A 20,554-nucleotide genomic window follows, 5' to 3' on the forward strand; every position below is an offset into this window, starting at 1 on the left:
GTATATAACGGGGGGGGGGGAGAGAGGCAGATAAACAGGAAGGGAGAGGGGAGGGGTAAAAGTGCGGAGGGAGAGGCGGAGGATAGAAAATTAAAAGAGGATTTTGCGTGGGCTATAGAAATACAAGCTTCTGGATAATATGTAAATAATTTGAATCTTAAGCTCGGATGGTAACGCGCATTTTCTGCGGCGTTTATATTATTTTCTGTGACGCTTGCGCAGGAGAAAGGGCAGGTGCGCTGCGTCTTTCGCAGGTGTGTGGGAAGCGTGCTTAACCGCAGATTAGGCAGATGACATGGTTAAGTGGCCCGTGTGGGGAAGTGTCCTGAGGTTCCTTGTTTTCAACTGTCTGTACCCAGAGGGGCACGGAGACTGTGGTCGAGAGGTGGGGGGGCTGAATGTTTGCGCCCCATCGATTTGCTGTCGTGATGGGACCAAGCCCTGGCAAGCAGCGGCCTCTGGAGATGCAGATTTTCTCGCGGTCTTGTTTGCGCGCCAGAGCGCCGGCGCCTTTCCCGACGCTCGGCTTTCATCTCTTTGCGCGCTTTCCAGAGATCTGTCGCGGATTCCCACTTTCCGCGCGCGCGTAGCTGGGGACAGACAAATAACCCTTTCTTCCCCTTTACCCTAACTTCCGCTGCCTTCTGTGTGAACATCAGCCGCTCCTGTTGGAGTCTGTCAGGAAATAAGCCAAACAGGACTTCAGACCATAAACAAAATACAAACACTCCATTTTGCATTTAAGGGCATTTTGTTATTTTACATCTAGGGACATTTTTAATTCCGTTTAACTGCACCTCTTCTCCTACACTGATGAGCGAAGAAAAAACAAATTACTGACACCGACTTAAACGGTCTGGGTGTCTCTGTTCTGCCGTGATTTTTGATGGCCCCCTCACTCCTTGTCCAGCGGGGGGGGGGGGGAGAGAACAAAGCATTCCTGCATTTTTAAAATCTCCAGAAAATCAGCAGCCTCTTGCATTTTCGAACCACTAATTTAAAGACACAAAAATGACGGTTTCCTCACTTTCCTTTACTCGTTTTTTTTTACAGTTGCTGTTTTGTGTGTGTGTGCGCGCGCGTGTTTTCTACAGCTCCAACAAAAACACAGCCACCATTCTTCCGCCCACTCTCTCCAGTTGAGACAAATAGAAAACCATCTATAAAGAGGAAAACAACAACTTTAATTGCATTCTGTTGCTTAAAGCAAATCTCTGCTTCGCTGCTTGCCTTGTTGAAGTGGGGGAGAGGGGTGCTGGCAGGATCCTAGGAAAGCAAAAGGCACCGGGGACCCCTTTTTTGTTTTTTTGGGTACCTACCTTCTTCGTCATTTTGGAAGCTCAGTGGAGAGAGGGAACGGAGAGACCCTCCAGTTTTAATCTTTCCTTCGGAATCTGCGTGGCTCCCACCCCCGTTTCCTTTCCCGTGGTGGGATCCCCTAGGGAGGGTGGGCTCTCCTAATTCCATTATATCAACTGGAGGAAAACTCGTTCTCCAGCGCCCTCCCTCTCTCCCTTCCCGTGCAATGTAATGCGCCGCAGGCAGCAGCCTCGCGTCTCCCTTCGCGGGTCTGTCTTCCCTTTCTAAGTACTGCGTCTTGTATAAGTGGATCTTGCCACCGGTGGGCGAGCAAATCGCCCTAAGGCATCCCAGGCGCAGACCGGATTTCAAGCCGTTTGTTCCCTGGAAAAACTGCGAGGTAATAACGACAGCCTCCTCCTCCCGTTGGTCCTGTGAGTCCCAGCATTGGGCCAGGTGGCTGCTGCGACAACGTGGTCGCAGGAAAAGGATCCTCAGTGGATCGCCAGAACAAGGTCCCTAACCTCAGGCCTTGGACGCAAAATAACTAGGACGCTTTTGTTGGCCACAACTCCAAGAAACTTAGTTTTTGCGGAACTCCAAAGCCGGCGTGGAACTGCATTAAACGGAATTAATTCGCATCACCTCCGCTCGCTTAGCGTTGCACCTGGCTGTTGGGGACTGAGCCCCTGGCCCGGCCGTCCTTAGGGTTGCTATCTATACCCAGAGCATTTTCGCTTTATTTTGTGATATTTCCCCATTAAATTTATTCTTGTTTCGGCAAAGAGAATGAGTGGGGAAAGTTCCACAGCGCCAGCTTTTGAGAAAATTAAGAAAGATTGGGCTCCCCTCCGCGCATCGTAGATGTGAAAATAATAACCTATGATTTGTGGTTTAGGAGAGAGATTGCTGATGGTGGTCTTAATGTAGACACCCAGGGCAAGGTCATCACACCAGGTGCACAGGTTTTGAAGGTTGCATTGTGTGGTTGGTGTTCTTAAAAAGAAAAAACGGTGTGTGTCCATAGGCCATGGAAAGCAAAGACTCTCTCGAACCACTTTCAGCTCTCGTAGAAATTATCTTTTGTCTCTGGTGGTTTCCTATCAAATGCGCCTCTAACCTCGAAAGGTTCTGGAACCCGAATCCGTGTAAAAGGCAGCATTTTGTGATGTTTTTGGCAGAGCACAGCGCAGCTCTGTTCGTGCCTGCTCAGAAGCAAGTCTCACTGAGTTGAATGGGGCTTACTCCCAGGCAAACAGGCATAGCGTTGCAGCCTTTAACTCCCACTGCGAAGGGTAAAATTTTCGGGAAACTCCTGATCCGCTTTTCCCATGCGCTGAATTTCTATGGCAATATCGCATAGCAGAAGTGAAAACAATGCAACGTTGCTATTGTTGTTTTCCGTTGTTTTAAAAGGGCAGAAATTTAGAGCATGTCTCTTTCAGATCACTGAAGAGATCCTTTTCTATACATCTCTTGAGCCCTACTCTGGGCTTCTCTGAATTCGTGCGCTCTAGCCTCATATTCAGTGCGCGATCCAGCCAAAGTTAATAGGAGTCCCACCGATTTTAACGCGAGAGAAACCACCACGTTCTTAACTTCTGGATTGAAATAAACGAAATTCACGGTTTAATGGCTTGGTCATGTATACTAATTGTTGCTATTTATTATTATTTTTTGTCACATAACCACTTTACTACAATTTGCTTCAAAACAATGAAAAACAGCGTTGACACACATTATTTAAAGCCCTTGCAAAATTTGCTGAAACGAGCACTTTGTATGTGTCACTTTTTGCTTGCCTCCTTTTCCTTTACCCCCTTGCTTTTAAAACATCTGGTGTGTGTGTGTGTATGTATGTGTTTTTTAAAAATGACAGTACAGTTCTAACCCCTTTTTATCTTGCTCTCCTCCCTTGAAACACGCAGGATTCAAATCCATTATCAGACGCTCATCTCCTCTGTATTCCAGAAAACCTGCCCTGGTTCAAATAACCAAAATATGCAGGAGTAAAATGAAAATAAACAAATAAATAGATAGATACTGATGAAAGGCAGTTTATCCAGCCGCTGGCATGGGGATTTGTACCTTTGTTCCCAGTACAGCGAGTAGGAGAGACACTAGGCGAGAAAAGATAATTTAAACTTTAAATTTTTCTATGCTTTAAAGTTTAAGTGAATCATACCTTCCCGTGACACAGCCATTTAATGTACAACGATTTTTAAAAAATAATAATTGGTGTATCTGGAAAGACTTACTGTACACATTTGCCTTTAGAATAAACCAGTCCAGTACAAGGGAACAGCTTACCAATTTTATATACTCTCGTGTGTGTGTGTGTGTGTGTGTGTGTGTGTGTGAATCGAAATTCTGAGTATATATAGTATTCACTTTTGAATTCTGGAGAATGAATTTGCTTCATTACCTCTAAATGTGAATATGAAGGGCAGCATTTATATATGCCTTCAAGAGGTAATAAATAACAATATACATTTTGCTAAGTTACTGAGCTTTCAGTATTGCAGCAATTTTACAGAAGGGAACTAAGGCAGTGAATTAATCACCCATTGGGTCTATGATGGAGATTAAATTTGGACCGGGATCCCTCTTAGCTTAGAACTCCAGGTACTGAATCACATTCTTTAACACTGCAGTTTTGAAAAATAGCGCACTTCTATCTTAGTGGACCACAACTATATAAGAAAATCAACTTGAAATTGTTTGACTGTTGTGACATTTCTCTCCAAGCAATATTGGGATTATTATAGCTGAGCATAGGGTGGGAGGGACGTAGGTTGTCTCCCCAACATAGGACTCTTTTGCAAAAGTACGATTACTAGGCTCTCTTGAAGAGCAGCAATATGCAGTGAAAATATCAAGAATGTTGGACAAATGCGTCTGTTTGGGACCCTAGGGCCAAGAAACAGGGTAGTCATTCTGTTTATTGTGGATGCGGGGACATGCGTGCCAAGGACAAACTTTTAGGATTAAGCCATGGAAGTGTTTATTTACCTGGTTTTGCCAAAGCGTTGCCTGTTGTGTTTAATATCTTAAAGGCTTTTCATGCTTGGCTATGTTCTTGGACTATGTTCTGAAACATAGCTTCTATGCACACGTGTGTCTTCTTCAGAGGCGCATTGTTGTAACGTTTGAAGGGTTACCTGCGTGCCTGTTTCTCTACTGAGACTTCCATAAATTGGAGCTGATTTGTTGTGGCTGCAGATTGTGTTTGTGGTGGGACAGGGGTTGCAGGAGCATAGCTTTCCACAGGGCTATTCCAGGTTCCTTCCCTAAATGTTCAGCTTCAATTAAACAAAGCTATGGACATAGCATTCTAGCCCAGGGCTCACCAATGCAGTGCTCTCCAGGTGGTGCTAGAATCCAGCTCCCCTCTGTCTCATCCAACATGGTCAATAGTTGGGGATGATGGGCGTTGATATTCAGCAACCTCTGAAGGTCACCAGTTTGGCTCTCCCTATTCTAGGTCCTGCTGCCGTTTTAAGACAATAAAAGGGGGTGTTCCCATGTTCTGACAAATGAGCAAAAAGCTCTAATGAAGCAGAAATGCTGTGTACTTTAAAAATGATTAAATTAAATGTACATTTTTAAAAAAAATTAAAATTATGGGATAACTTTTAAAATGCAACGCATATTACCTTACATTTTAAAATATTTTAAATATAAGAAAGAATTAGGAAACCCTGGTAGCTAACAATAAAAAAGCAATCCATATTCACCTATGTTGCATGTAGGTTTTTTTTGGGTTTGGCTTAAGGTTCCTCTCCTGCCCTACATCACCGAAATGGGAACTAGATCTTTGGATGAAAGGCAGGATAAAATAAAATGCACACATAACAAATGTAAATTTAAGGAACCATGGGCAATCAGAATACATGGGTCTCAAAATGCATACCTCTTAGGGATATAGACTGCTATTTTGCAAAGAAGGAAAAAAACAAACCCCCACCTCCCTAAAATACTTGATTTTCATTGTGTTGAAGTGGCGCCAGCTGTTTTTTTTATTTTATTCAAAGTACTTTAAATCACACCATGTTCTAGTAACTTTACACCAAATTAAACTGCTCAATGGGACCTTTAATCACTTTTGTTGCTGTAAAAAAATATATACTTAGATTTAGTTTCAGGGCTAGCCCATTTTGGTGTGGTGAAAAATCCCAACGGCATCTTTCCTGCTTCCACTAATTAGCGTGAGGCACAATCCATAAGGGATGCTCTCCTGTGCTGGTCTGATTGAAATGAACAGCATCTGGGGAAACTGTTGCCTTACAGCACGATCCTAAATGCTTTCACCAACATGATCTTGGCCAGCCTTGGCCAAGCTGGTGCCCTCCATATGTTTTGAACTACAACTTCCTTTAGCTCCACTGATGGCAGCTGTAGTCCAAGACCTGCAGGGCACCACGTTGGTGATGGCTGATCCTGGCAAACACCAAAACACTTCACTGAGGCTTGTGGAACTTCCCAGGGAATTGTGTATCAGAGGCTGATTGCCGTCTTTGCTACTCTTGATGGCCAGGGGGTAGTGTTTTGGGTTCCCATGAGGGCAGGGAAGAGGTTTCATTATGTGCATTGGGTGGTGGTGGTGGTGGTGTGTGTGTGTAAAGAGTTATTGCAAGGTTTGGAAGCCTGTTAGAACTCCATTTTATACAAACACCTCCTCAAAATAGTAAGGAGCGAAGTATAGTAGGAAATATTTCTCACATTGCTAGTTCAGGCTATCTGTTGTTACTTTCTTGTAACATAAATAACTAATATAAAGATATATTTAACTGCTGCAATGTGACCTGAAATATCGGGAAAGGAAGGGAACGGTGACACCCATTGCTCCTCCCTAAGACCCCCTGTTAATGGCGCCCCAAATCTACTGTCTGCTGTAGGCTCACCTCCGTTCAGTTCTATTTAGTCATGCAAGCATCTTCTGCGCATGTAACACCTTCTGTGCATAGTGTTTTCAAGGAAATAAAACATGCACCAGAAAACACTTTTTGTGTATAGCTATATAGCTAAATAAAGCCTGTCCTTTATTAGCGTAGTGTGAGGGCCCTCTTTCAGACTTCTAGAGTTAGGAGAATCAGTCCTGCTTGGAAAGGTATCGATGAAATAATAATAATAATAATAATAATAATAATAATAATAATAAATTTTTATTTATATGCCACCCTCCCCAGCCAAAGCCGGGCTCAGGGCGGCTAACAACAATAAAACAGTACAAAAGTACAGCAGAAACAACACTCTAAAATCATTCATTATAAAAGCATGGAACAATGACTTTTGAGGTCCCTTCCAACCCTTTAATTCTATGTTTCTGTGATTAGGGACAGTTCACAAAAGGATGCAGAGAAACCTGTGGGTTTCCTGCATTTTGCCACTATTGGGATATATTAGTTGGCACTAATATTGCATTTAGCACTTTTAATCCAGGAGCAAGGGAGGCAATCTAATAAATGAAGCACCGCTGACTGACACTTACAAATGGCAAGCATTTCACCAGTGTTCCCATGATTATTCCCTTTGACTATGGTGAGGCAGCTAAACCATCTTATTAGTGGCATGTGAATCGGAGTCCTGGAAATTCTGATAGAACCCCAAATGCCTCCTATGATTTGCTGGTATAATTCAGAATCGTGCTGCCTTGCTCTGCCAATACAATCAGCAAAATAAAGAGTGCTAGAACCAGCTTTCTTGAATGCCTGTCTATCTTTAGGACCAATTCAATTTATAACTGGATATTCCTGAGGTTTAGACATGTTAATCTGTGGCAGTGAAATCAACAAAGAGTATTGCGGCGCCATAAAGATTAGCAGAAATTGTGGCATACAATTTCATGTCCCAGAGCTTGTTTCATAAGATTTATCAATTTGCGGGATATACATGGCCACATGTGTGAACACTGAGATGAAGAGACCATGAAATACAAAAGATACAGCAGGCCTCTGATATTTATATGTGGATTTATGTGTGTGTGTGTTGTTTGTATTTATACATAGTAAGATCAGTGAGCATCATCTATAACAATAGTCACTGGGCAGAACTCATTCTTTCTATATTACCTGTAGTGGAAGAAAAAAACCCTGCTCTTGAGTAAAACCCAAATGCAGTGCTTTTTTATGGGGGTACGCAGGGGTACGCATACCCTAAATATTGTGTAAATCTTTGTACTTTTCCATTTACTGTATTTATTTCCCCCTATTTGAACTATAAAATGGTGATTTTCTTGAGTCAAAATGAGAGTATCCCTAAACATTTTTAAAGGAGAGAAAAAAAGGCACTGCCTAGAAGATGAATAGAACCAAATTTGCTGCTATTGTTGTTTCTGCCCCAGAATGAGAGGGTCAAAAATCCATTCTTTGTGGTTGCTAGGCAACCACCGCCGCCCCCGGAAGCAGGCGCGGCGTCGCGCTTCCGGTGCGGGCAGCGCCGTGCCCTCACCAAAGATGGCGGCGCCCTTGTCCCTGCTGCTGGAGTGCGGAGGTGGAGCAGAGCTCTTGTTCGGCGGGATCAGGAAGCAGCGGGTGACTCTGCCCAGCCAGCAAGGACCTTGGGATGTCCGAAAGTTGCTGGTGTGGATGAAAGAGAACCTGCTGAAAGAGAGGCCGGAACTGTTCGTGCAGGGAGAGTCTGTGCGGCCGGGAATCTTGGTGCTGATCAATGGGGCAGATTGGGAGTTGATGGGCGAGCTAGACTACCTGCTCCAAGACCAGGATAACGTCGTTTTCATCTCCACCTTGCATGGTGGCTAGACTGCTGGGAGTATGGAAAAAAACATTTGTGCTGGTGGGCAGAGGGCATAAACATGCCTTGCTCTCCTGGCCAGATCAGAGTCGGTTTCTCATTAGCTTCTTTTCTTAATGAAGTCTGCCCTTTCGACCCTTGGCTCCCCCCACCCAGTGGTTCAGCTCTCTCCTCTTTTGTCCCAGAAGGAGATCGAAATCTTTTCTGCACCTGGTCACCCTCTTCCCTGCTCCAAGAGGTTCATGCCATGGGACAAGTGGCTGGAAAGGAGCCGCTTTGCACGTGGAACGGCTGAGCTTACCCTGGCTGTCGCCCTTGTTTGCTTTCTTCTCCTTGGCGGCAGCAGGGAAATGCCTGTGATCAAAGAGGGGATCTTCCTTTCCTTCCAATCGAAGCCTTGGATCAGGTTGCAGCCATTAACAGTCATTAAGGGATATGGGGCGCATGCAAGGAAGATGGCAGATGCAAGACTCCCTCAGCCTATCTGCTCTTGATTTGCCATGCATGGATTTCAGTTCTGTGACAGAGTTTTGAAAGGTACCCAGCTAGAATCAGCTCACAAATGGTTACTTTGAATTTTGATGACTATGAAGTATACTTTTGCCTGCCTTTTTTTTAAAGAAAAAGAAACTTGATGACCCTCAGAGTCCGTTCCAGCTCTACAGTTCTATGATGCTCTATTTTTTAAATCTTCTGGTGGCACTGCCTGATCCTGTTCTGCCACAGCTGCTGTGTATGCATGCGATTGAGTTCCCTTTTCAAATTGTCTGCTCTGCACTGTTCTGTCGCAAAGTGTTTTGCAATGTGTTGCAGAAGAGTGAGTGCTTCATTTGAAGCTGGGTGTTCTGGACTCAGGTTCTGCCTCAGTCATGTACTTACTTCACTGGGTGGCCTTGAGCAAGTTGCTCTCTCTGTTAACTTCAGTTCCACATGTGTAAAGTGAGATTTGAAATGATCGACTCTGCAGGATGGTTGTGACAATAAATAATAAAAGTTGTGAAAACAAAAACAAAACACAAAATTCATTCTTTGTCACTGGTCAATTGTAATTAATTTAATGCATGTTTTGAACATGCAATTTTGGTTATTTAACTATTTGCAAAAATCAAATAGGCTATGTTGTTTGTACCTATTTGAATCTGTGAAGGACATACATAATAGCAAATAGGTTATGGCTTTCAGAATGAAAGCTGAGTGGGTGGTTGCTAATTTCCAAATTGTGCAAAAGTGGAAGAATGACACAACTTTAATTGAAGGCGTGGAAGATGCTAATAATGGATAAAGTATTGCACCAATGGAAGGTAGCATTTTAACCCCAGATTTAATTATTATTGGAAAAAGGATTCCTGTTTCTAACTGAGCAGCTTGGAGCAATAATAGACCACCCAGACTCTCATCCATGAGGATTTACTGAATTGAATATTGCCGTTGTCACTTGACCTTTTGTTTATGTACCTGAATAAATCAGTAATTTTACTTCAAGTATTATGTTACTTTATAGATCTGCAAGGGATGCTATTTAGGTGAAAAATGTAATGAAATCCCTTCAAATCAAAGAGCTAAAAAGGACAACAAATTCTAAAAAGCTAAGGCAAGGTGTTATCTTTTATATGTAACCTGAAACAGATTCACCCTGCTCAATGAAAAACGAATGCAGTTTGAACAGTCTAGAAAAACCTCCTATAAGAGTCTCAGAACTTGCTGTTTCTGGAGGAGAAATAAGTTATGAGAATGTCTTTCCAGCTGTCCTTGTTGCATGAACTTGACCACATGTCATAAAGATAATGTTTCTCACAAAACATAATATGTAAAGGAAAGTAGGGGAGAGATGTAACCCTCAGACAGGGAATCTGGGGTGAAAGTCACTTAGGGATTTGTAAGGAATCCCTCATCCTCTGGATCGCTAACCTATAATAAAATTCATCTAAATTTGGCACCAAGAAAGCCACAATTCTGCACTTCAGACAAAAGAATGGCACTAACAAGCAGCATGCAGACACCTGATTTGTGGCTTTGTAACTCAGTTGTTGCAAGAAGGAATTGTGTTGGAGGGGAGCAGGGGGAAAGGCAGAGAAATAAGGAATGGGAGGTAAAAATGATGGATGATGGATGGTATGGATGTGCTTATAGCTGAGAGCCTAGAGGAAGTTTCACATTTCAAAGCAGGGGCCAGAATCTCTGGCCCTGAGAACTGGGGCCATTTCTAGAGGCAGCTTGTATGTTTTCAAGCACAATCTCTTTAGTCCTCATTAGCAACGCAAACCAATCCAGAGTCCAGGACACTCACATTTACCCCAGCTGCCTTCATCCTCTAAATTTAAATTTGAGGGCAGACAGCTGTGTTTTGCTTTTGTTATCCTTTAGAATACCATTTTACATGGATGGTGTTCCATAAATACATAATGTACTATAGGTAATAATTATTATTAATAATATAATTCCATAAACATTTGGGAAAGTTTGAAAGTGAGGTTAGATCCTGCAGAATCCATGGCCAATGTCAGATTCTGTCCCAGACCTCAGAAGATCTGTACATGGAAAAATCATAGAAGATAAACAACTCTGTCGTGGGGGTGGGGGTCAGTGGGTCAAGCCCAGCACCTTAAATCATAGCCCCGCAGAAAGCTCCAGATTAGGACACCACAGCAGATTGTGTTGACATAGGATGCTCTTGACAACTGGTCCTGTTTAGCAGGCATGTTCCACAATGCAACGCAGGAAAGTCTCCTGAAAATCCATGGGTACCTGATATGATCCATGCTACGCCTTCTTTGTGGAACCAGAGCAGTTAAGATGCGATTGATCAGCAGGTTGTATTACCATCACAGCTTCTCTGCATGCTACTTCAAAGGCAAAGGCAATGTCATGAGGCGGAGGGAAGGAGGCTGCCTTGTGAATTATGGCATCATTATTATGCAAATAAACAGCACTTCTTTGGGAATTGATAGGATTTTGCGCAGGATCATTATAAAATGAAGGTGACTGTGCATGGGAAACACAATGCGGAAGGTGGCAGTTCTTCTATAAATTTTGAGGTGATTTGGTTTGGTTTTAGGAAGAGTTTTTGCTCGTTGTGGTCCAGGCCCATAGTCACAAGGGGGCAAGCCATGGGCATTTCCTCTTCTCCTGTGAATTTTCAGCATTTTTGTATTTTGCCCTTTTTCTTGTAGAAATAGAAGGGGAAATGTGCAGATAATATTGCTCACTTAGAAAAAACCCAGCTCCCATATGCCACTGTTTTTGTTCACATGAACAAAGTTACTGGACTGACAGGTTTTGGGACACTGGGCCCTTAACAGTTATTACCATCTTATTTAAATGAAATGAATTAAAAATGAACATAGACACAGTGGCGTAGCGTGGGGGGTGCAGGGGGGGCTGGCCGCACCGGGCGCAACATCTGGGGGTTAGGGTTAGGGGGCGCAAATCCACGGGTTAGGGGGCGCAAATTACTTGCCTTGCCCCGGGTGCTGACAACCCACGCTACGCCACTGCATAGACAAATGTTCAGATCTGGGTTTTCGTTGTTGTGCATCAACTTGATGTACACGTTACCTTGGCCATTGGCCCTTCTCTCCATCTCTCCCTGGCTATGGGCTTTGTACCCCTTTAGAAGAACTGGCAAATAACTGCTGCAGTATCCAGCCCATTGTGTCATAGTGAGGATTTCAACCAAGCCCTTAAACACATGACAACTGTGTTGGAGGAGTCACTTTTCCGACAGTAAATCTCATTCCCAAAAGCCAGGCATTCTGTTTCCAAGAGTAATCAGCTGAATGACTCTGGGGTGTTTGCAAGCCCTCATTGTTTGTCTCCAGCATGTGGTTTTCTGTGTTTAGAGGTTGTATAGAGCTCTCCTTGCTGATAACTGATGATAGAGCTGCTCTGCTGTTTTTTAGGATCAGATGTGTGACGCTAAACTCTCTCTCTCCTCTTGCTATGTCTCCTATCAGTTTTCCCAGGTTAGTAGAGTTGTTCTTAATTCCTTCTGCTTAATACTTCCTTTCCAGAACTTGAAGAAATGATGTTTAAAGATGCAAAGTTAAGTAAATAAAATGCAAATTGATTTTCGAGGATTATCTGAACTTGAAAAAGGGTGAGAAAAATCATAATCAATCTGATTTAAACCCAGCAACCCTTTAATTGCTTCCACCCTTTGATCTCCTAGCCAGGGGTAACATTTTTAGGGTTGAATTATGAACCTCTCCATTATGGAAACACTGACAGAATCTTAACTAGAGTGGCATGGGTGGAACTGTGAAGATCAATGGAGGATAGAATTGTACCATGCAACTCTAGCTGAGATTCAGTTGAAGTCAGTTTGGGCATTGCATCAATGATGACTGGGAGTTGTTTAATAATCACAATCACAATCACAATCACAATCTTTTCTACATTCAGATATACTCACAGCACTGTTGCAATATGCAAGTTTGGCAGTGGTGATGACGGTGATATTCAGCCTTAGGCTGGCGAGTTGCCAATTTTGCATGTGATGGATGGCATTCTCCCCCCCCCCCAAAAAAAGGACAACCTGCATGCCCTGTGTGTTCTCCTGGAGCCTGAATTGCTGCTGGATTTTCAGGTGTTGGCAGTGCCCAGGGCTGCTTCGCTTTGATAAAGATTTGGCTGTAAGTCACCTTTGCGTTCGTAAAATCTCATGTTGACTATTGCAAGGTGAGCTGTTGCCAGGTGGAGGTACTGCCATTCAAGATGGCTCAGGAACTTCAGCTATTGCAGAATTCCATGTCTCTCCTCTTGCAAGAGTGGCCACACAGAGCATTTCACCCACAATCTTGCTCAGCTCTGTCTATTAGCTTCCAGGCCTGGCTCAAAGTGCTGGTGGTGATCTTTAAAATTGGCTTGGTCTGTGGCCTCTCTATGTTTTAGAGGTGCCAATTCCTGGGGAATCCCTCAGATCTGCTGGGGAAGCTCTTTTTTTAGAGAGAAGTGAAGCCTCTAAAGGTATAGGAAGCGATACATTTACCCGCACTCTGCCAGTGTGGTGTAGTGGTTAAGAGCGGTAGTCTCGTAATCTGGTGAACCAGGTTCGCTTCCCCGCTCCTCCACGTGTAGCTGCTGGGTGACCTTGGGCCAGTCACACTTCTTTGAAGTCTCTCAGCCCCACTCAGTGTTTGTTGTGGGGGAGGAAGGGAAAGGAGAATGTTAGCCGCTTTGAGACTCCTTCGGGTAGTGATAAAGCGGGATATCAAATCCAAACTCCTCCTCCTCCTCCTCCTCCTCCTCCTCCTCCTCCTCTTCTTCTTCTTCCACAATACCTTGCCGGCAGAGGCATTTTCGCCGTCATTCCAGTGATTAAATAAAAAATGGCTTCGTAAGCAAGGCTTCTGTGGCGTTCAGTGTGAAGCTGGCTTCTCCCTCTACCACTGGGATTCTGTTGACCTTTCTATGGATGTTTTAGTACAGATTGTTTGACTTGCTGATTTGTGTTTTAAACTGCGTTTTAAAAATTGTTTCATTACTGTGATTTATTGTTGTTCTACTCGTATCGTACATTGCCTCAAGTGCCAAACTGTAGGCAGAGAATGCACACTATCTATCTATGGCCCACTATACAATACCGTTGTACAGATTTCTCTGGTAATGTATAGAAAGGACTCTGAATGCTCAAAGCACTATATAAATGTTTAGGTAAAGGTAAAGGGACCCCTAACCACTAGGTCCAGTCGGGGACGACTCTGGGGTTGCGGCGCTCATCTCGCTTTATTGGCCGAGGGAGCCGGCGTACAGCTTCTGGGTCATGTGGCCAGAATGACTAAGCCGCTTCTGGTGAACCAGAGCTGCACACGGAAACGCCGTTTACCTTCCTGTTGGAGTGGTACCTATTTATCTACTTGCACTTTGACGTGCTTTCGAACTGCTAGGTGGGCAGGAGCTGGGACTGAGCAACAGGAGCTCATCCCGTCGTGGGGATTCGAACCGCCGACCTTCTGATCGACAAGTCCTAGGCTCTGTGGTTTAACCCACAGGCCACCCATGTCCCTTCCGTGTTTAGTTGCTATTAAAATAGGCCTCTACAATAAATCAAGTTATTTTTAAAATTCTGTTGATTAAATTCTGCAGCTCTAATTTTTTTATTTTATTTGTACATCTTTAATTTCAAGCACAGTAAGTCACAATAGACTGATTATGCCATCAGTATGCTTCATTGTGTGTTCTGTACACGGCAACTTCCTGCAACTGATTAGGATCAAATTCTGCAACTGTGTTACGGGAGATGCTTCCCCTTGCTTAAGTCAGCACTTTAGGGCATCATTGAAGTTCTGCCCATTTGATTGACATCACTGTTTCCATGGCAACTAATGCACTTCAAGGAGAAAACAGAGCATGGTTTTATTTTCTTTTTTTAAAAGGGGGACTAAAATCAGTAGCATAAACAAAATCCGCAGTGTTGGGGATGCTATAAAGTTTTCATTGCCACTTATTGGGGAAAGCTGCATAACTCACTGACATTTCGGGAGCCTACGCAGTCTCAACTAGCTCAGGGCAATAAAAAATTTATAGGGCCCAAGTCTGCATTAATTATGGCTTGCACACAACACTTCCCATTGAAATGCATGGGCGGGCTGAGTAAATAAGGAAGTTTCGCATCAGGACCAGTGCAATTCATCTCTCTAGGGAAAGGAGAAGAGTTGAAATGTATGCTGGGCAGTTAAAGAGGTGGACATCTAGTGGGGAGTGCATATATATAATGTTTATAGAAGCTTCTGGAAATCAGCCAGACAGAAGTCAGTCTGCCTCTTTGACAGTCTTCTTCTTCTTTGGTGATCACTCGTAGCTGAGTAAGATTGTCTTCCATGAACACGGTCTTAACAGTGAGTCCGTAAGTGACTGTGGAGGCCAAGTCTGGATCCACACGTCCTTCCACAGTGGGGACATACGTTTCCAGGCAGGAGTTGCTCACAGTGAGGGTTTGCCAAGCGTGCCTTCCTCTTCGCCATGGCTTCCTGAAGTTGTTGTGTTTTCTCCCTCAATCCCTTCAGCAGCTTCTGTTTCCATTCCAATAACTCATCCTAGGGTTGATGAGAAGGCAGATAATAACTATTCTGGGCCCAGCCAAGAGGGAGCTACAGTGCCTATAGATTCCTCCCCGGTTATAGCGAAGAATGATTCTGGAGGAGCTACAGAGATTGACCTTGTCTTCTGTTGCTAGTTGGTTGGGCTGGCAAGCTCATCTCAGCCACTTAGTCGTTGAGGGGAAAGAAAATTGTACTACTCTTCTTCTCTGGCGATCACTCGTAGCTGAGTAAGATTGTCTGCCAGGAACACGGTCTTAACAGTGAGTCTGTAAGTGACTGTGGAGGCCAATTCTGCATCCACACATCCTTCCACAGTGGGGACATTGGTTTCTGGGCGGGAGTTGGTCACGGTGTGGATTTGCCAAGCATGTCTTCCTCTTACACATTTCTCCTTTGTGTCCTGAGTTCGAGCGTCTTAAAAGTCCACGACACCTTTGGTAAAGGCTGTTCTCCAACTGGAGCGCTCGCAGGCCAGTGTTTCCCAGTTGTCGGTGTTTATACTACATTTTTTAAGGTTTGCCTTGAGAAAGCCTTTGAACCTCTTTTGCTGACCACCAGCATTATGCTTTCCATTTTTAAGTTCAGAATACAGTGGTACCTCGGGTTACATACGCTTCAGGTTACATACGCTTCACGTTACAGACTCCGCTAACCCAGAAATAGTACCTCAGGTTAAGAAATTTACTTCAGGATGAGAACATAAATCGTGCTGCAGCAGCGTGGCGGCAGCAGGATGCCCCATTAGCTAAAGTGGTGCTTCAGGTTAAGAACAGTTTCAGGTTAAGAACGGACCTCCGGAACGAATTAAGTACTTAACCCAAGGTACCACAGTAGTTGCTTTGGAAGATGATAATCAGGCATCCGAACAACATGACCAGTCCAATGAAGTTGAGTTGCTACCTAGGGACAGGTGGAGTTTCTCAGCTTGCCTCAATGTCCCGAGGACACATGCTTGCAGTTGGCCTGGTGTATAGATTCTGAAGAACAAAGGTCCACATGCAGAAACAGTTGAATCTGACTTCAGTGCTGGCAATGAGCCAACAGCCTCCATTGCTCTTGAGAGCAGTGCCTTAGTTTAGGGGCCGGGGTGCACACAGGTCTGTAGTCCAACAGAGTGGAACAGCTGAAGAGTTAATGCTGTTCCCCTCAGTCCTCCTGGGATCTGTCTCCTGAGGCAGATGCTTCACTCTGCCAAATGCTAGAGCTGCCCCTATTTCCAAGGCAAGGGATACAAGCATGAGTGTTGCCTCAGTAATAGTCTCCCATGAATATGTCCCCTGATGTGTGGGGTATGAGAGAAAGAGGGGTTCGGTAGGCAATGCCACCAACTGAAGATGCTTGTTTTAAAAGGGTTGCTTTTGGTGATGCTACAAGATTGCTATTGTTACCAGGTGACCAACTCTGTGGGACACGGGTGGCGCTGTGGGTTAAACCACAGAGCCTAGGACTTGCCAATCAGAAGGTCGGTGGTTCGAATCCCCGCGACGGGGTGAGCTCCCGTTGCTCGGTCCCTGCTCCTGCCCACCTAGCAGTTTGAAAGCACGTCAAAGTGCAAGTAGATAAATAGGTACCACTCTGGTGGCAAGGTAAACTGCGTTTCCGTGTGCTGCTCTGGTTCCCCAGAAGCGGCTTAGTCATGCTGGCCACATGACCCAGAAGCTGTACGCCGGCTCCCTCGGCCAATAAAGCGAGATGAACACCGCAACCCCAGAGTCGGTCACGACTGGACCTAATGGTCCCTTTACCTTTACCTGCACCAACTCTATGGGGCTGAGGCCTCTCCCGGTGTGACAGTTGTCACACGTGTGATGTGTGCAATGTCACACACAATGTGTGCAGGATTTCAGCCCCCCCGCATCAATGTTGGGTACATCTCAGCGCCTGTGATTATCATTTTCTCAGAGGCCAGAAAAGCCTAGAGCAGTCTTTCTCAACCTGTGGGTCACCAGATGTTGTTGAACTACAACTCCCATCACCCCTAGCTAGCAAGGCCAGAGCTCAGGGCTGATTGGAGTTGTAGTCCAACAACATCTGGGGACCCACAGGTTGAGAACAACTGGCCTAGAGCCTAGGCCCTAGCTTTTAGATGCTGTGCTGAACTGACTGGGAATTCTGGCACCCTTCCCCATCCTCCTTTCAGATTATCTCCTCACTCAAACAGTTGTGGGGCTCAATGAAAATGTTGTTTGAACAGGTTGTTAAAAGAGAGGACATTGTCTTGTGTCGTCTTCTGAATCATGCAAGGACCCTTCTTCCAGCACTTAGCTTCTCTGAAAGACACTGACTTAGGGTTAAAGGAGTAGGTCCATTAGCTAGTAACCTAATCAGATCTGTGGCTGCTGAAAGCAAGCTCAGCTACACATGAGAGAGAGATGGAGAGGATGGAAGAGACTACCTAAGTGCTCATAAGTTGGACAAAGGAGGGAGATAACAAGGTTCATATTAGTTAAGCGAGGAAAAATGTTCCCTTGATGTAAATAAATGGCAACAGACTCCCAAATCTCAGCTTGATGCACAGCTGTTGCTGCTTCTGGGCCAGATTATCAGGTGCAATTTGTTACAGTTTGAAAAGGCGATTAATATTTGCTAGTGCAAGGTTACGCAGCTTTTGAGTTTTCTCTGAATATGTTGTTTCACTGCCTTTGGGATGCTGATGAAGAATTCTGAGAACAAGGCACATACTAAAGTTGATTCAGTAAGCCTTACTTATGTTGCATTTCATAATTTTATTCTGTGGGGCTTGTTTTGTACGTATGCAGTTCAGTGAAATAGTACTCCTACAATGAGAAAGAGGTGGTTCAGGGAATTAAGGAGAGCATGAGCGTTTTGAGTTAGATTGATGCAGACGTAGAGCTGCCTTTGGTGGTACCCAGGTTTCATGAGTGGCTGGTGGCAGGGTTCTGACATGTGTTTTGATGCACAGTTAAGCACCTATTTGTGAGCAATGGAGAAGGTGGGCAGGAATGGGGAGGGAGAGTTATCTATCCAGATTCATAACTGTTATGTACTGAGTTGAATAGGATCCAAACTGCAGCAGTCTGATTGGTCCTAGAACAATAGGATTCAGAATGCAGCAGTCTGATTGGTCCTAGAACAATGCAGCAGTATGATTGGTTGGCAGGAACCACCCAATCCTGCTTCAGATAGAAGTGAATCCACAACCTGATTGGCTTACAGTAGAATTCCGGAATTAGCCAATCATGTGCAGCCCATTGTGTAAATAATGTATATAAAGCAGATACTGTGAGGGGACTTTCATTCATTCCTCCTCACCACTATGAACTGAATAAAGAGCATGAAATCACTTTGCAACTCTAAGTATATTTCAATAACTGAGCTTAACACTGTTTCACATATACATGCTTCTCAGGCTGCATGTGATGAACTGGGATGTGAACAAGGGATGAACTGCATGTGAAATGGCTACTACAGGCAGAACTTTCATATCACCTTGGAATCAGAAAAACAGTTGGCTGGATTAAACTAACCTGGCAGGTTAGTAGGAGCCAGCACAAGGGCTCATTTTTATGCATTTAGTACCATCATACTTCTGGTCAGGGCGTCTTCTAGGAGCCATAGGGGAGAGCTATGTAATGGATACCAACTACATATTTTTGGTCATAAAGGTAAAGGTCAAGGTACCCCTGACCATTAGGTCCAGTCGTGGACGACTCTGGGGTTGCACGCTCATCTCGCTTTACTGGCCGAGGGAGCTGGCGTTTGTCTGCAGACAGCTTCCGGGTCATGTGGCCAGCATGACTAAGCCGCTTCTGGTGAAACCAGAACAGAACATGGAAATGCCATTTACCTTCCTGCCGGAGCGGTACCTATTTATCTACTTGCACTTTGACGTGCTTTTGAACTGCTAGGTGGACAGGAGCTGGGACCGAACAACGGGAGCTCACCCCGTTGCGGGGATTCGAACCGCCGACCTTCTGATCTGCAAGCCCTAGGCTCTGTGGTTTAGACTACAGCGCCACCCACGTCATGTTAATTTGGGTAAATGAGTAGGGCCCCCCACAAAGGGCTGAACACATGGCCCCACATACAGTGGTACCTCGGGTTACAGACGCTTCAGGTTACAGACTCTTCAGGTTGCAGACTCTGCTAACCCAGATATAGTACCTTTGGTTAAGAACTTTGCTTCAGGATGAAACAGAAATCGTCCAACGGTGGCAGCAGGAGGTCCCATTAGCTAAAGTGGTACTTCAGATTAAGAACACTTTTAGGTTAGGAACGGACCTCCGGAACTAACTAGGTTCTTAACCCGAGGTACCACTGTACCATAAACCATCCACTCGCCACCAACATGCAACAGAAACAGGCTGGCGGTTCCTGCCATATGGTCCACACCATTGCAGTTTAAGCAATACTGAAGTGCTAACTGGGGATCCCATTTTTCCTGTGTCAAATTGTTGCAGTTTGCGTTGCTGGGGTAGGTGTGTGTGTGGTGATGTTCTTCCAAAATAAGAGTTTCCACAAGATCTCCCTACTCTCCATTGCTTATCAGATGTTTATTTCATGTGCTGAACCTGAAAGGTCCCAACAGTCTTAAGAAACAATTCTAAAATGTGTTTGGAGCACCAAGCAAGTTCTCTGGCCAGGCAGTTTCAGTTTCTCTGAAGGACAATGAAACACTTTGAAGTTTCAGGAGCAAAGTACTCAGGATGTTCTGATATTAATGATGTGCAAAGTGCCCGATTAAGACATTTTCCAAATCCCTAGTCAATTCCGAGAATCCTGGAGAGTCATTAATCTCTCTCATATTTAGCACTCTAACATTTTAAGGTATTGCTTCCTATTTTTTTCACAATACTGGTCAAGAGTCAGATTGAAAAGAGCCAAACACATAAAAGCTTCTAAGGCTATTCCCGGGGCCTTAAAAAAGCCCCACTTTTAAAAAAAATATTTGTAATATAAGAGGCTTATGAAATAATTATAGGCCTGTAAGGTGTGCCAAAGCCATATGAAAAATTTCCCCTAATTTTATTGAAATTCCTTCACCTCCTCTTTCCTAAATATGTTTCATCTAAGCCAGGAATGGCCAAACTTGGCGCTCCGCTCCAGATGTTTTGGGACTACAACTCCCATCATCCCTAGCTAACAGGACCAATGATGGGAATTGTAGTCCCAAAACATCTGGAGGGCCAAGTTTGGCCATGCCTGATCTAAGCAGAGCCTTCCAAATTCTCCTTATATTGTATTTTACCATTTTTATAAAGCCCTTCTCAAATTACCTACGGATGTTTTATGCAATAGTTTCACATACCCTCCAACATTTCTCTGATGAAACTAGGTGTCAGAGACCAGGCTGAGGAGTACAACTCTGTTGAGGAATGGCCTGCTCATGGCTATGATCCTGAAACTCCACAGGAGCAGTGGAGTAGTGTTGATTTGGAACAATGGTTTGCTGAGGGGCACAGATCGGAGGACAATAGCTGGGCATAACTGGGAGGTGAACA

General features: G+C 44.4%; 3 protein-coding genes across 3 annotated transcripts in view; 2 read left to right on the top strand and 1 right to left on the bottom strand.

The window, feature by feature from the left end:
- The window catches only part of LOC310708593 (podocin-like), a 671,219-nt gene that overhangs the window by 543,132 nt on the left and 107,533 nt on the right, over window positions 1–20,554 (bottom strand). The gene's annotated exons all lie outside the window — the stretch shown is intronic.
- Window positions 1–20,554, top strand: part of LHX4 (LIM homeobox 4) — a gene marked incomplete at its 5' end in the record, with an annotated part of 69,692 nt that overhangs the window by 6,880 nt on the left and 42,258 nt on the right. The gene's annotated exons all lie outside the window — the stretch shown is intronic.
- On the top strand, window positions 7,721–9,528 carry LOC310708641 (ubiquitin-related modifier 1-like). The gene has a single exon (XM_083507282.1). It carries the CDS (start codon window positions 7,755–7,757, stop codon window positions 8,058–8,060), a length of 306 nt encoding a protein of 101 aa, XP_083363408.1. The 5' UTR covers window positions 7,721–7,754; the 3' UTR covers window positions 8,061–9,528.

Source organism: Podarcis liolepis (assembly GCF_965112155.1).
Source record: "Podarcis liolepis genome assembly, chromosome: 6".
NCBI classification, from domain to species: Eukaryota; Metazoa; Chordata; class Lepidosauria; order Squamata; family Lacertidae; genus Podarcis; species Podarcis liolepis.